This window comes from Sorghum bicolor, chromosome 2, assembly GCF_000003195.3.
Source record: "Sorghum bicolor cultivar BTx623 chromosome 2, Sorghum_bicolor_NCBIv3, whole genome shotgun sequence".
In the NCBI taxonomy this organism is placed as follows: domain Eukaryota; kingdom Viridiplantae; phylum Streptophyta; class Magnoliopsida; order Poales; family Poaceae; genus Sorghum; species Sorghum bicolor.
In genome coordinates this window covers 70,315,367-70,328,761 of record NC_012871.2, presented here as the reverse complement: position 1 = coordinate 70,328,761, position 13,395 = coordinate 70,315,367, and the positions used below count along the sequence as shown (strand labels likewise).

The 13,395-nt window shown below is 44.0% G+C and overlaps 1 protein-coding gene across 1 annotated transcript; it reads right to left on the bottom strand.

Moving 5' to 3' along the window:
- Positions 4,011 to 5,197, bottom strand: LOC8081734. The gene has a single exon (XM_002460797.2). It carries the CDS (start codon positions 4,958 to 4,960, stop codon positions 4,262 to 4,264), a length of 699 nt encoding a protein of 232 aa, XP_002460842.1. The 5' UTR covers positions 4,961 to 5,197; the 3' UTR covers positions 4,011 to 4,261.

Genomic DNA, 13,395 nt, shown 5'->3' with positions numbered 1-13,395 from the left:
GGCGACCTGAAATTTGATTCCAATTCAGAAGACATTTGCTGGAGATCTCAGAAACATGTGGCTTTATTTATTTTTTGTCAGGATAAGCAGAGGCCTAAGTACAATTATTGAAAGGGATTATCCTGACAAAAGCCTTGCAAAGTTGCAGGCCAGCTGCTTGGTGGGTGTCTCTCTCTGCCTACCCTTCTTTTTTCTCTGTGGGATGGCCTTTTGAGTTGTTAATATTTTTGTGGGATAGTGGGCTGTGGGCGTGGGTCAGCTTCAGCTCAGTCACTGTGTGGGGGATCCGGGCTCTGGATCTGAAGTGTGGTTTTCCTTTTGCTAACCAAACCATTATAGCGTCTCACTCTCACGCTAGAAAGAATACGTTTGCGTGTGCTTCTCTGCGTGTCCACGGACTATTGACATCTTTAGTTCATGTGGGGTGCTTTTCTGAATTATCTTTTGTCTCCTGCAGATCAATCATTATGTCTACTTTGTCATGACCAACCTATTTTGGATTTTTCCACTCTAGCTTTTCCTTTACTTGACTGACACCGATGATTTGAATAAACTAGTGCCACTCCGAGGTAGAACACCGTGAGCGGTTACCTTGCCAAGTTCAAAAAGAAAATGAAAAATATAGATATTAATATTCAATTGAACAGTTATCTTGCCAAATTCCAGAAGAAAATATACCAAGAGTACTGTAGATCGATATTAAAAATTCACTGTGCGATCCTCCTTTGGAATGCAGTTAAAACGTACTGGTCGCTGATAAACTGGTGATAAATTTGCTTCAGACAATTAGACGACGGAGTTAGGACAAAATTGACCCACATCAGGCCATCCGTTTGCATTTCGTACATATTCTGACGCACAAGCTAGGCAAGGTCTCCGCTGATGAACCAAAAGTCCACCTGATGCTTCGTTCATGGCTCCATGCTTATATTCTGATGCAAAGAGACCCTTTAAAACGTTCAGGTGTATGTTGACTTCGAGCACGCGTGCATGTGAAGATAATGCATGCCCCAAGAATCTTTCAACTAATAAAAAAAGCAATTATGCATGTGTTCTTATTAAGCCACGTTTAGCGCGTCCCGTTTGCATATGCATGCACTCCACGAGGCCACACATAATCATGTTAGTTGATTAGGCTAATCAACCAATCATGCTCATCAGTCGTCGTGCATATTCCAGCTTTGGTAAATCGTTCCCGCCAAATTGTCGATCTCAGTGGACGGATGCTAGCTAGTAGAAAGGAGAAAGCCATGCGTCTTGTATACTATTGTTTATCCATCTATCATATAGTTTAATCACAAGATCAGGCGAGTGCTTTTAGGGTTTCCCAAGATCGGGTCCTGCCCAACCCGGTTCCATTTCTTAGCAACGAAGCTTACTATGCATTGTTAGAAGCTGCGGCCGGCCGGCGTAGATAGGCCTCGCTCTTGGCATCACTAGCAGAGAGCTTCCAAATTAAAGCGCCTTTTGTAGATGTGCACTGTGAAAGGCGATAGATGCACACTACTGTCTCTGAACAACCGTACACCACACATATTCATAATTCATGGATAACCATCATGGATAGCAGCAGAAATCTGTACGTACTAGGCCTTTAAAACTTTCATTATTGGGTTAGTTAGCTGCTACGTGTAGGATCGGAGCAGCTGCAGCTCCCCTGCATCAACCTTCAACTTCAATTTGGACAGGTCTGTGTGTCACTCAGCCACTCCACACTCTATCTAAACAAGCACGAAAAAGCAAAACTCATGTGATGAAGCTGTTTACAGCACATCACATCAGTATACAGGACAGTGGACGCACCCATTAACATAGGAACTTGATTTTTTTTAATAGTGAGAGTGTGTGCTTTATCACCCGGTCGTTTCACTTTTACTCTATGCACCAATGATGGTTATACACAATTTTATACAGGCAATGTCATAAGGGGCTTGTCAAGCAATAATTGTTGTGGTATTTTCCTGGCAGTGACTGCATTTTCCTAGTTCAACATAGTAAATTAAACTAGAGAACTAACCTAAAAGAAACAAAGTTTTTATACACTACTATTCTTGACTAAGGTTGGACTACTACGGCATAACCTGTTTTGAATTTTGAATATAAATTGTTCCCCAAATATAAAACCGAAAGGGCCTCTTTGCTTATGTTCCAGGGAAAAGTTGCCTGTGGAACTATGAGCTCTCTCAGACGTCAGATTCTAGACGTCCGATCCAAGGACTAGAGCTAGCTATATATGATCTTTGCCTAGAGCTGTTGTTGCCTAGCTAAGCAAACAGCTCCAATTTGACACATGCAAGATAACTCTAGCCTGAACCATGTATGTGTTATGTACTTATGTGTACCATTGCACGCTCCACTACACCATGGCCCAAAACAATCACATATGTTTTTTTAGGGGACAGGAGGGGTTTTACCCCCTACTGGATTTTATTAAAACAATAAATAAATAAATAGTACAGAGAGTTACAAGTCTCGTTTAGGAGACGAAGAAAGAGTAGAAAAAGATAAATAAATTATACATAAGCTTGTAGCCATGTCGTCAACATTGGTTTCATATCAATTTTTGCTCTTAGGATAACCTGAGCAAACTCTTTTTTAAAGATCTCCTTGCAGCGGCGAATAGAATTGTCAAAGCCTCTGAAAATCTTGTCATTGCGCGAGGACCAGATTGCTCAACACATTGTTATAATTACGTCCATGAAAAAAGGTGCAGGAAGCTGAGATTTAATACTTTCCATAATTTGGAAAACATTCGTACTGTTTGGCACTGTTACCTGAAGACAACAATCACATATGTTACATACATAAGGACATAAGAGCCACTTATTAACGGCGCTTCAGTCAAAAAAACTTATTAACGCCGCACAGAAAATGGATTGGGAGATTATTGTGAGATTACAAAGTTCTGGCGTTCCGGGTTTTTTTATCTGGTTTGTATTGAGTGTGGTCGATGGACTTTCAACCGAACTTCAGGGCGATTTCCTTCGTTCAACATCACATATATATACTTTCACTCAACATTTCCATGTGAAGTATATAAAGCAGACGCAATAGGAATAGGGAGTGCAAAGCACCAATAATCATTCATGAGTTCCTCGAAAGTAGCTCGTTCTCGAGAGCAGATACACTTTTCATATTGCAAAGCTCACCAAAGTTTCATTGCCACTACTAGTAGCTTTTCATGCCGGGTGGCTGGATGCTACACGTATACTCGAATGCGTAATTATGCATCATGGGATTTGTTGGCGCCCACAATTGTTCTTACATAATTATAACTGCTTAGCCTTTTGAAGCTAATTTTCTTTTCTGAAAGCTAAGTTTCATTGCAGTAATTGGATGGAAGTAAATAAATAAAGTTAACACATGACTTTTACTTTTCAACCTTTTTTTGGCATTAGCACAAATATCATGCTGTGTAAACTGCCTTTGCATCTCTATAATTACATAAACAAAGAGGGTATTAAATGATATTTTGTTATTTTGGAGCAATCTAACATTCGAATTTTTCTACTAATCCCTCCGACACGGACAAGATTAAAGTGTCGGGTTTGGGACTTAACGTTTGGTCTGTGGATTAACTTCGTCTGGTTTAGGTTCACTCTGCATATGCAGAATCAGATTGTGTGCCATTTTTTTTTAACGAATGGACCATTTCTGAGATTGTCTTGCAGAAGTTACTAAATAGAATCACTTGGTGACCAACGATATAGATTGATAACATGAACCAAACAAACATGATAGGTTTGGTCTTAGGATTGTATTATTCTGAATCCAACGATTTGCTAAACCAAACATGCTATTAGCCGAGTCTGTTGAGTTGAATTTAGAGGGACCATAGTGCTAATGTCAAGCACAGGGGTCATAGGCGGTAGTGCCGAGGAGGAGGGGCGACAAGGGCGATGGGTACAATAGGGGTTGGGTGGGTGAGGACCGAGGAAAGAAGTGTAATAAGATAAGGTAGAGTGAGATTTGATCTGAATCTTTCATTTCAGATATAAGAGTTGAAAAATCAAGCGATAATTATCCTTGATCATTCAATTATTCACAACAAAATATCATACTATACATACTATTTTTGCATTTTTGTATATAATACAAGTGTGGTCACATTTGTCATTGATTTACAAGTACATAAACCCTTGGGCAAAAAATAATTAGTGAGTACTGCAAAACTATTCCTTCTCATCCAAACAAAAAGAATCAGTGATTCCTCAAAAAAGAAAAAAGGATTAGCAGGAACGAAACAACGGGTATCATCGCTTCACTTGTTGCGGTTCCTCACCGAGGACCCCTCCATAACCACCTTCCTCTTCGCCGTCTCCTCTTCCTCTGCCTCGCTTGCCGACGACGCGGCGTCGCACTCCAGCGAGTCGACGGCGCCCTTCTTCTCCTTACGCGTCGTCGTCGCGGGCCGCCACCGCCGCGGGAAGAGGTAGAGCGCCGTGGACGTGAGCAGCGTGGCCCCGACGCGGCCGCAGAACACCACCATGAGGAGGCACAGCACCACGGCAGCCGCGCCCGCCACCGGGGACGACGACGCGGGCCTCTTATTATTACTCGCCTGCCGCTTGACCGCCGGCGGGTAAAGCACCCCCGAGACCGACGGCGAGGACGAGGCCGTGGAGGAGCAAGACGACGCCGACGACGCCGATGATGTGTTCGAGTCCAGCGACGACGCGGAGCTCAGCAGCGCCGAGGACGCCACCGACGACGCCCTGGACACGCCGTAGACGACGTCGTCTGCTGCGTCCATCCCCCGCTTCTTTGAGGACGCCGCCGACGGTTTCTTCTCGTTGCCTCCCTGCTTGTTGTTATTACCGGGCAAGAACTTTCCCCGGAACGACAGGCTACGGCGGCCACGACGACGCTGCCCCTCCTGCATGTGTCTGGCCGCCACCTCGGCCGCTTCGTCGTCGATCACGGCCGCCGCCGCGCCGCCGAAGCACATGAAGAGCTTCATGATGGCGCGCTCACGGGAGAGGAGACGAATCGATGGATCGATCGGAAGGTCTCGATCGGTCGGCGTAGTAACTGTAACTCACGGCAGTGGGGGTGTTCTGCTCGTGTGCTGTGGGTGGATGTCTGGAAAATATGGATCGACGGATATATAGCAGGATCGCCGATCGCGCGCGGTCGCGGCGTGTCGAGACTCGAGCGTCCGCCAGGCCGTGTCTGCTTCAGATCGGAAGCGGCGCGCCGCTGGATATATAGGCGCGCGTCCGTCAGCGTGCGTTTTAGTGCGTGTGGACACTGGACACTCTCTGTTTGTGTTTGATGCGGGAATAGGAATGGAAGCCGAGGGGGGGCCACACGGTACTGACTGACTTTGACTCATGTCTTGGACACAATCACAAAATAGCTGGTGATATCGATTTTCCGAGATATCAATTTTCCGAGGAGTTCATTTCGTCAAATTTGAATAGATTTATAAAAATAATATCAACATTTTTTTTTCTCAAATACACAAAAAGATTGTGTATCTTTGTATTAAAAATAGGAAAAAGGTCTTACAGACACGCAATAGCGCTGGACAGGGAAGGATCTAATATGTATTATAAGAAACAAAATCTCTCCTGTCTTGTGTTTCAAGCCTATTACTCACGAATAAGACAATCCAAATAGTATCAACATTTGTATTTTCTAATATTTATTATAAATATATACTTAATCCGCATGCATGATAAGTAAAAATATTTTTATATGTATTTGACTAATTTCAAAATGTTGAATTCATCGGAAGAAAACGAGATGTACAGTTATTTGGGACGAGAGTATTTGCCAGCTGCACTAATGATGCACTGCCAATTGATAACCATCTGAAAAACTTTTCTTTTGCATTGGAAGTAATAAAAGTCTCGTATGGCTTTATCCGGCTCTTTGCTACAGGCCTACAGTGCACGAAAGAAGAACAGGTGTTATCAGCTCATAGTTCATTCTTTAAGGGGAAAAAGATAAACATCTCTTTCCTACATCCCTTGTTTGGCTTGGAGATGAAAATTTTTTGGGTGTCACATCGGATGTGTCGAAAGAATGTCGGTAGGGGGTTTTTAAAAACTAATAAAAAAACAAATTTCATACCTCGTCTGGAAACTACAAGATAAATCTATTAAGCATAATTAATTTGTCATTAGCACATGTGGGTTACTGTAGCACTTAAGGCTAATCATAGACTAACTAGACTTAAAAGATTCGTCTCGCGATTTTCAACCAAACTGTATAATTAGTTTATTTTTTATCTACATTTAATGTTTCATGCATGTGTCCAAAGATTCGATGAGATAGATGAAAAAATTTTGGGTAGGGAACTAAACAGGGCCTAAGAAAACAGTCGATGCTGATTTGTTTTAAAAGAAAAAATACTAGTATTTCGAAAAATAATATGACTGATAAATTCAAGTGAACAGGGGTGATTATGGCTACAATGCACAAAGAAATGAGTAGAAGAAAGCCACCAAAGCTGTACCAACCGAATATGTCGAGTGAGAGCCTACAACAGTTTGCAGAACAACAACAGAGGTAATCAAAGTCTAGGCCTTGTTTAGTTCCCCAAAAATTTTGCAATTTTTTCAGATTCCCCGTCACATCGAATCTTTAGACGTATGCATGGAGTATTAAATATAGATGAAAATAAAAACTAATTGCACAGTTTGGTCGAAATTGACGAGACGAATCTTTTGAGCCTAGTTAGTCTATAATTGGACAATATTTGTCAAATACAAACGAAAGTGCTACTATTCCTATTTTGCAAAATTTTTTGGAAGTAAACAAGGCCTAGAGCTACCCTACTGTCCAAAAAAAACTAATATTATTAAACTTATTTATTATTTTTTATATCTCTAGGTAAAATTACTATAAAAATATATTTCACAATTAATCTTATATATACTTATTTGATACTACAAATACTGGTGTTTTATCAATGTTTATATAGATTTGATTAAAATTATAGTCGTTTGACTCCTTGAACGAGAATTATACGACAGAAAGCAATAAAATTAACCCGGCCGGGCAAACTGCACGCCCCACACAGCCACACCCTGGTATGGCAGTCTCACTCTCCAATGATCGCTTCCGCTTCGTTACTCGGTTAGCTCGCGACAATTAACTAGGTCTTGTCAGTATCACCAATATCACGTGGTCGAATCCATTGGGCCTGGGGACAGTGACAGGCTCACTCTCAACTCACTCATAATAATTCAAAAAAGCTAGCAGCATAAAGCATCTGTCGTCCAAGCTTTTCAGACTTTCGTTTACTTGTTCTCAATTCTAATTGGCCTCGTTTAGTTGGCAAAAATTTTAGATTTTGAATACTGTAGCATTTTCGTTTGTTTGTGGCAAATATTATCTAATCATAGACTAATTAGGATCAAAAGATTCATCTCGCGATTACAGGCAAACTGTGTAATGCATGTGCCACAAAATTCGATATGACGGGGAATTTTAAAATTATTTGTGAACTAAACAAGGCCTAAAGCAGCAGCTGCCGCGCAACGTATTCGGCACGCACCGCGATAATGACAATGTATAAATGCATCTTCTCTCTTTTAGAAAACGTTGAAGTGAAGAGATTATTCGGTCAAATTGTACCTCAAGATATATTTGCATTGGTACGTATGGAGGGGATCCGGAACGGTCCTGTGTATAGCAGTTTCGTGTTTGACGGTTACGGCGACTCCACTATACTACGAACATAATACAGAGAGATCTGAGTCAGTACGTGTGTGTTCCAAGTTCAATTCCCGTCGTCCATGGCTTTTATGTTTCGTCTAAGATTCCGACGCTTTTGAAACCTCTAGGTAATTACACTCGCTTTGCATTGCATGTAGAAAGGCGGCTCCGAGACCTCATGGTCATGGACTTAAGGCGCCCAAAATTATTGTGATTAGCTAGTAGTCACGGACGTGCATTATGCATGCAGCTGCTTTACTCTACCTGCATGCAGGTTAGGTCAGCTAGGAAAAACGATACAAGGATCACCCTGATGAGTAGCATGGACGCTCGTGAATTGAAGTCGTCGCGTCCGTGTGTTTTCCTATTTCTAAGCCACGTTTAGCGCGTCATGCGTGATGCACCCACGAGCTAGCCACATAATAACAACACCCTACTTCTTTTATTTTAATAGACTTTTAGGACCGGCCTAGTGGCGGATATAAGGCTAGGGCCAATATGGCCGTGGCCCTAGGTGTGGGAAAAATACTAGAGTATTTTCTTTGTTTTTTTTCAGTTAAATCTATATATTAGCATTACTTCTATCCATTAGCATGTGATCCGATGTTGGTGGTTCATAGTATTGGCCCTAGTCGTGAAAGTTCTCCAGCTTCTTCTAAGTCCACCAGAGTTGGAGAATAAGAGAGGTAGAGAATGAGAAGACAAAAAAAAAATCACGTATTCCAACACGAGTGCTGTATAGTATTTCTCAAATTTTGTGTTTTTCTTCTCGATGAAAAGTGTGCTGAGAAACAGTTGTGTTAGAAAGATATTAACTGTAAGTAATAAGTTCATGCACGGTGCTATATATGTATATTTTTTTTGAATAATTCGCTATGTAGTATAAATTATATATATAACCAATCATATATTGTGGACAGTGAGACGGGCTTGAAAAGCTAGAAAATGTCAGGCGTCTTTTTCAATATAGCTTAGTACTCCCTAGAGGAGATAATGTCTAGGGCTTTTACGTTTTTTAATAAATAATGCTTTTTGTTATGGTGTGCCAAGATTGGCCCCAGCTCCATTTCTTAGTACCGAAGCTATGCATGGTTAGAAGCTGCGTATAGGCCTCTTGCCTCTTGGCATCATTACCCAAGCTTCATCTAAATTAAAGCGTCTTTTTCTTTTCCAGTTGCCAGGCTGCCAGTAGGAACGATGTCCCCTGTAGGCTTGTACACTTTTCTTTGGGCTAGGCGGCGGCTAGCTTCGACCTTTGGACAGGTTGTGTCAAGAGCCTCTTCTGCAGAGACGTGTTGCATGCAGATAGGATCAATGCATATATATGCATCTGAGTGAAATGGTCGTGTGCCGAAACCACCACCTGAAGGCTGGACGAAGCTAAGCCAAATCGTGTCCATGAGGCTGTTTACATTACATTAGGACAGTGGACGCCCCCATTAATCAAAAAGCTGAGATTAAGTTAACGAGCACTGCTTTTATATGTACGTCCTTGTACATCACTGGAACTATTAGGGACAGGATGTTTGACACTTCTACGGTATTCTCTTCTTTATAAGTAATCACTCTTCAGGCCTGATAAGGGCACTTCAGTCATTTCTATATAAAAGCATAACCCCCCACCTCCCTCCCTCGGTCCCGGGCAAGCAACCATGGCAATGACGAGCTTCGTTCGAGGGAGAATCTTTGCCAGTGGAGCCTTCACAACTTGAATCTTCGTAAGCTTTGTTCGTGCTTTGCTGTTGGATGAAGGTGATCATCCATCTTGGCGTTGTGCTCTAGTTTGTCTCCCGAATCATTGTTATTCTCATCATCTTCGTAATTATCTAGTGTCATCTTCGTATCCATCCTCTGAAGGTTCCATCCTTCATGACCTTGTGCTGAAGCCATCCTAAGAGCAAAAAGAATTGATCGCATTCAACGTCGACTAGGATATGATTTTTAGGGACTGTGACATCAAAGATTAAATCCCTAACAATCAATAATGGCTAGACACCACGTGCTTACCACTCCCATCCATTCTATGCTTACAAATAGTTTTATAGAATTAAATTCCACTTACATTCTTAATACCACCTTTTCATATTTGCAGATATACTTTCATATTTGCAAAGGTCCGCCACCTTTTCATTTCCTCTCCCTATTCCCGTGGATGGAACACGTAAACATTTTAGAATTTGTTAGGGCCCACAGAGGGCCATCGGTGTGCAAGTGCCACCGTTCTTTCCTCAAACACTTTCCATTGCAGTAATTGGGTGGAAATAAATAAAGTTACAAGTATATATGCAACACCCATGAATTTAGTCTTTGACGTTTACCTTACAAAAGAAATCACACACAAACTAGTACTGACATCCTTGCTTAAATTTGATTACTTTTTTTTTGCGAACGTAAATTTGATTACACTTAACACCACGATCTGTTTAAATAAACAAAATAGCTAGCATGCTACAAAACTATCTATATCTTATCATCTCGTTTCTAATTTTAATTAATTACACTACGTACGTCCGCGGCATGTAATTACATAACTCTTGGACCCCCCCCAAAAAAAAAAGTCAAAAGTGCAATAAGCTTCTTCCCCTCTTCATCCTCGGAACGAAAAAAAAAAGATGGGAAGAAAAAACGAAGGCGATCAGTTGTCAGACTTGTGGTTTCTCCTCACTTCCTCAGCGAGAACTACCGTACCCCACGACCACCTTTCCTCTGGCTCTGGGACGGACGTCTCCTCCTCCGTCTCGCACTGGAGCGAGTCCAGGGCTTCTTCGTCCCTATGAGCTTTCGCCGGCCACCGCCGCGGGAAGAGGTAGAGCGCGGCGGGCGTGAGCAGCGTGGCCCCGACCGGGCCGCAGAACACCACCAGGAAAAGGCACAGCACCACGGCCGCCGCACCGGCCGCCGGCGACGACGTCCCCTTGGCGTGCCGCCTCGCAGGCAGCAGCGCCGCCGGAGATGATAGTGCCCCCGAGGCCGTCGGCGGCGACAGCGAGCACGACGAGGCGGCGGAGGAGCGAGCGGGCGTGGCGGAGGGGCAGGGGGAGGAATAGTAGTACGAGTACAAGGACGACGACGCGGAGCTCAGCCGCGACGAGGATGATGAGGAGGAGGACGACGACGACGCCGTGAACGCGCCGAACACACGCGGCCGCCGCCCGAGTCGTCGTCCATGGCCATCGTCTCCCGCTTCGTCTTGGCCTCGGCCGCCGGCGGCGGCGACGATGACGGCCTCTTCGTCTTCTTGCCTGCCTGCAGCTTCCCGGGAAACAAGCACCTCCACCGGAACGACGGCAGCCTCCTCCGGCCGCCGGCGGCGAGCAGCCGCCGCCGCCTGCTCCGCAGCCGCTTCGTCGTCGGCCACAGGCGCCGCGCCGCCGAAGCACATGAAGAGCTTCATGGCGGCCCCGTGTCTTGGGACCGGATGGATCGGGGTGATGATGGTTGACGGCGGCCCTGTGGCCTGCAGTTTTAAGGAGAGTACTCGTTTCGTTTGGCTCGTCGGGTTGACTGCCTTTATTTGATTGACTCGGCCGCGGCAAACCACACCTGCACTCGGAATCCCTCCTCATGGCATGGGGCGTGTTGGTGTTGGCAAACCACACCTGCACTCGGCTCGGGTATTGTGTGCTTGTGGACTCGCACTCTCGCTTTCGCTACTCGGTTTCCGGTACGCCTACCAGCCACACGCCCCTGTCCGAGATTCCACAACAGGGGACGGGGACGGGGACGTGGACAGCACATGTGGACAAGCTTTTGGACTTGCGTGGGAGACCACTTCTTTTTAAATTTTAAATTCAAAAAGGACGCGGCAGAGAGTAGTATATGATTTGAGAGAGAAAGGCGGCTTCTCAGTATTTAAAGTGGAAACAACGTTTATGGGAAGACTTGTGGTCAAAATTTAACTATCCACATCTGTACATGCATGAAGGATTCGAAAGGTTTTTTTTTTCTCTCTTTAAAAATAGATACTACACGACGCCAAGGACGAGAGGAACGAACTAGCAAGGTCGTTTCGTTTCGTGTTTGACGGTTGCGACTACTGCGCGTGACGATTCGATTCGAAAGAACAAGCAACACTGCTATGTATAGCTAGCTATAAGATCATACCTACTGGTTCCGTGCCTTCCAAATTTGCGCTCATGGTTTTTCCGTTGATTCTACATTCTACGGAAAAGCTATGTATAAAGCTAGCTTTTCCGTTGATTTCTACGACGACCTCATAAATTAAGACACCACTTCGTAGTGTGTTTTTTCAATAGCTTTATAGATAGCTTCACCTCTTCCCCCAACCAAACGGGATGAGAGGAGACAGAGGTGGCATAAGGAGCTAGAAATTGTGGCTTCCTCCTGCTAGGAGCCAAGGCTGGCCTATGTCTGTCGAAGCGGCCAAAGGAAGCCGTATAGAGGGGAGGTGTCGCGAGCGCATAAAGAGAGAAAAAAAGAGAGGAGAGAGAAAGAAAGGAAAAGAAAAAGATATGAGTATTTTATCTTTTTTAATCTATATTGTGGGAAATGTTTTAACCAAATGTTTGAGCAAAATATCTAAGCTGCTTAGAAAGCCGAATCTATAGAAAATTGCCCCACGCTGAAACAAAATTGTACCCAACGACTCCCTCTATTACAAATAGTCATCTTGTATGTTAAGAAGTCAAACTTTTAATATTAATTAGATTTATAGAAAGTAGTTTTTTATTTATGTAAATAAATACATTTTGAAACTCTTTTAATAATAACCTATTATGTATCATAAATATAATATGTATCTTGTTAAACTTTTTCTTTTGCGAAGATATGTTAACTCATAGAAAACGAGGCATGCATTCTCGAGCACAAAAAGGCTTTCCCCATTGTCGTGGCTGTCACTATACATCGCATCAAGCTCCTACGTACTTTGCTCCACACACACCAAAGAAAAAGCAGAAACACATCGGGTTAGTAGTAGTGAACTAGCAGGAAAATTGGCAACCAGCCGAATTGCTCGTTGGTATTCCGCACGGGATCGGACGGCCATGAACGCGGTAGCTAACCACGCGGTCCGCCGTGTACGTAGCAGGCCGCGTTCACAGGTGTGAGTGACCAACAGACAAACACACAAGACAAGTTGCCCCGCCGCGGCGCGTTCGGGTGCCGGTGGTGGGGAGAGTCGAAGAAAAGGGAGGGAGGCCAAGCGGCGGCGGCGGGCATGCGTTTTCCTCGTGTCGTGTCGGGAAAGGCAGGCAGCAGGCACCGCAGGGCATCATATTCATCAGACGAGCCAAAACTTGAAAGTTGAAAACACATACAAAACTCTGTACTCGCCTGCCTTGAACTGAAAATCGACACGTACAACTCCACCGCCAGCCTCTTATCGCTGCAGGAGCTTGGAGCCAAACAGCCACAGTAGTATGAACAGCAATGGAACAAACCTGGAAACAGACCGAGGAGCATCGCGTTTCATCATCAGTTTCATAGAAGCATGACACCGCGATAGAACCAAGTAGGCTGTATGCATCATCATTGTCTGAAACCGTCAACCCTGGTGTCCTCTCAGGTCACCATTACTGCTTTACCTCCTGTAGTAGTAATACAGGTTAAAGGCCACCCTTATATGATGTCAAAAAAAAAAAAAAAGAGGCCACCCTTATCCTACTACTAGTAGTCCATAGCCGACGAGCCCGCAACCACCACCAGTCCACCACAGATATGAGTACGTGACCGATTGGCCATGCCGATTGAATGGCAAAGAAAAAA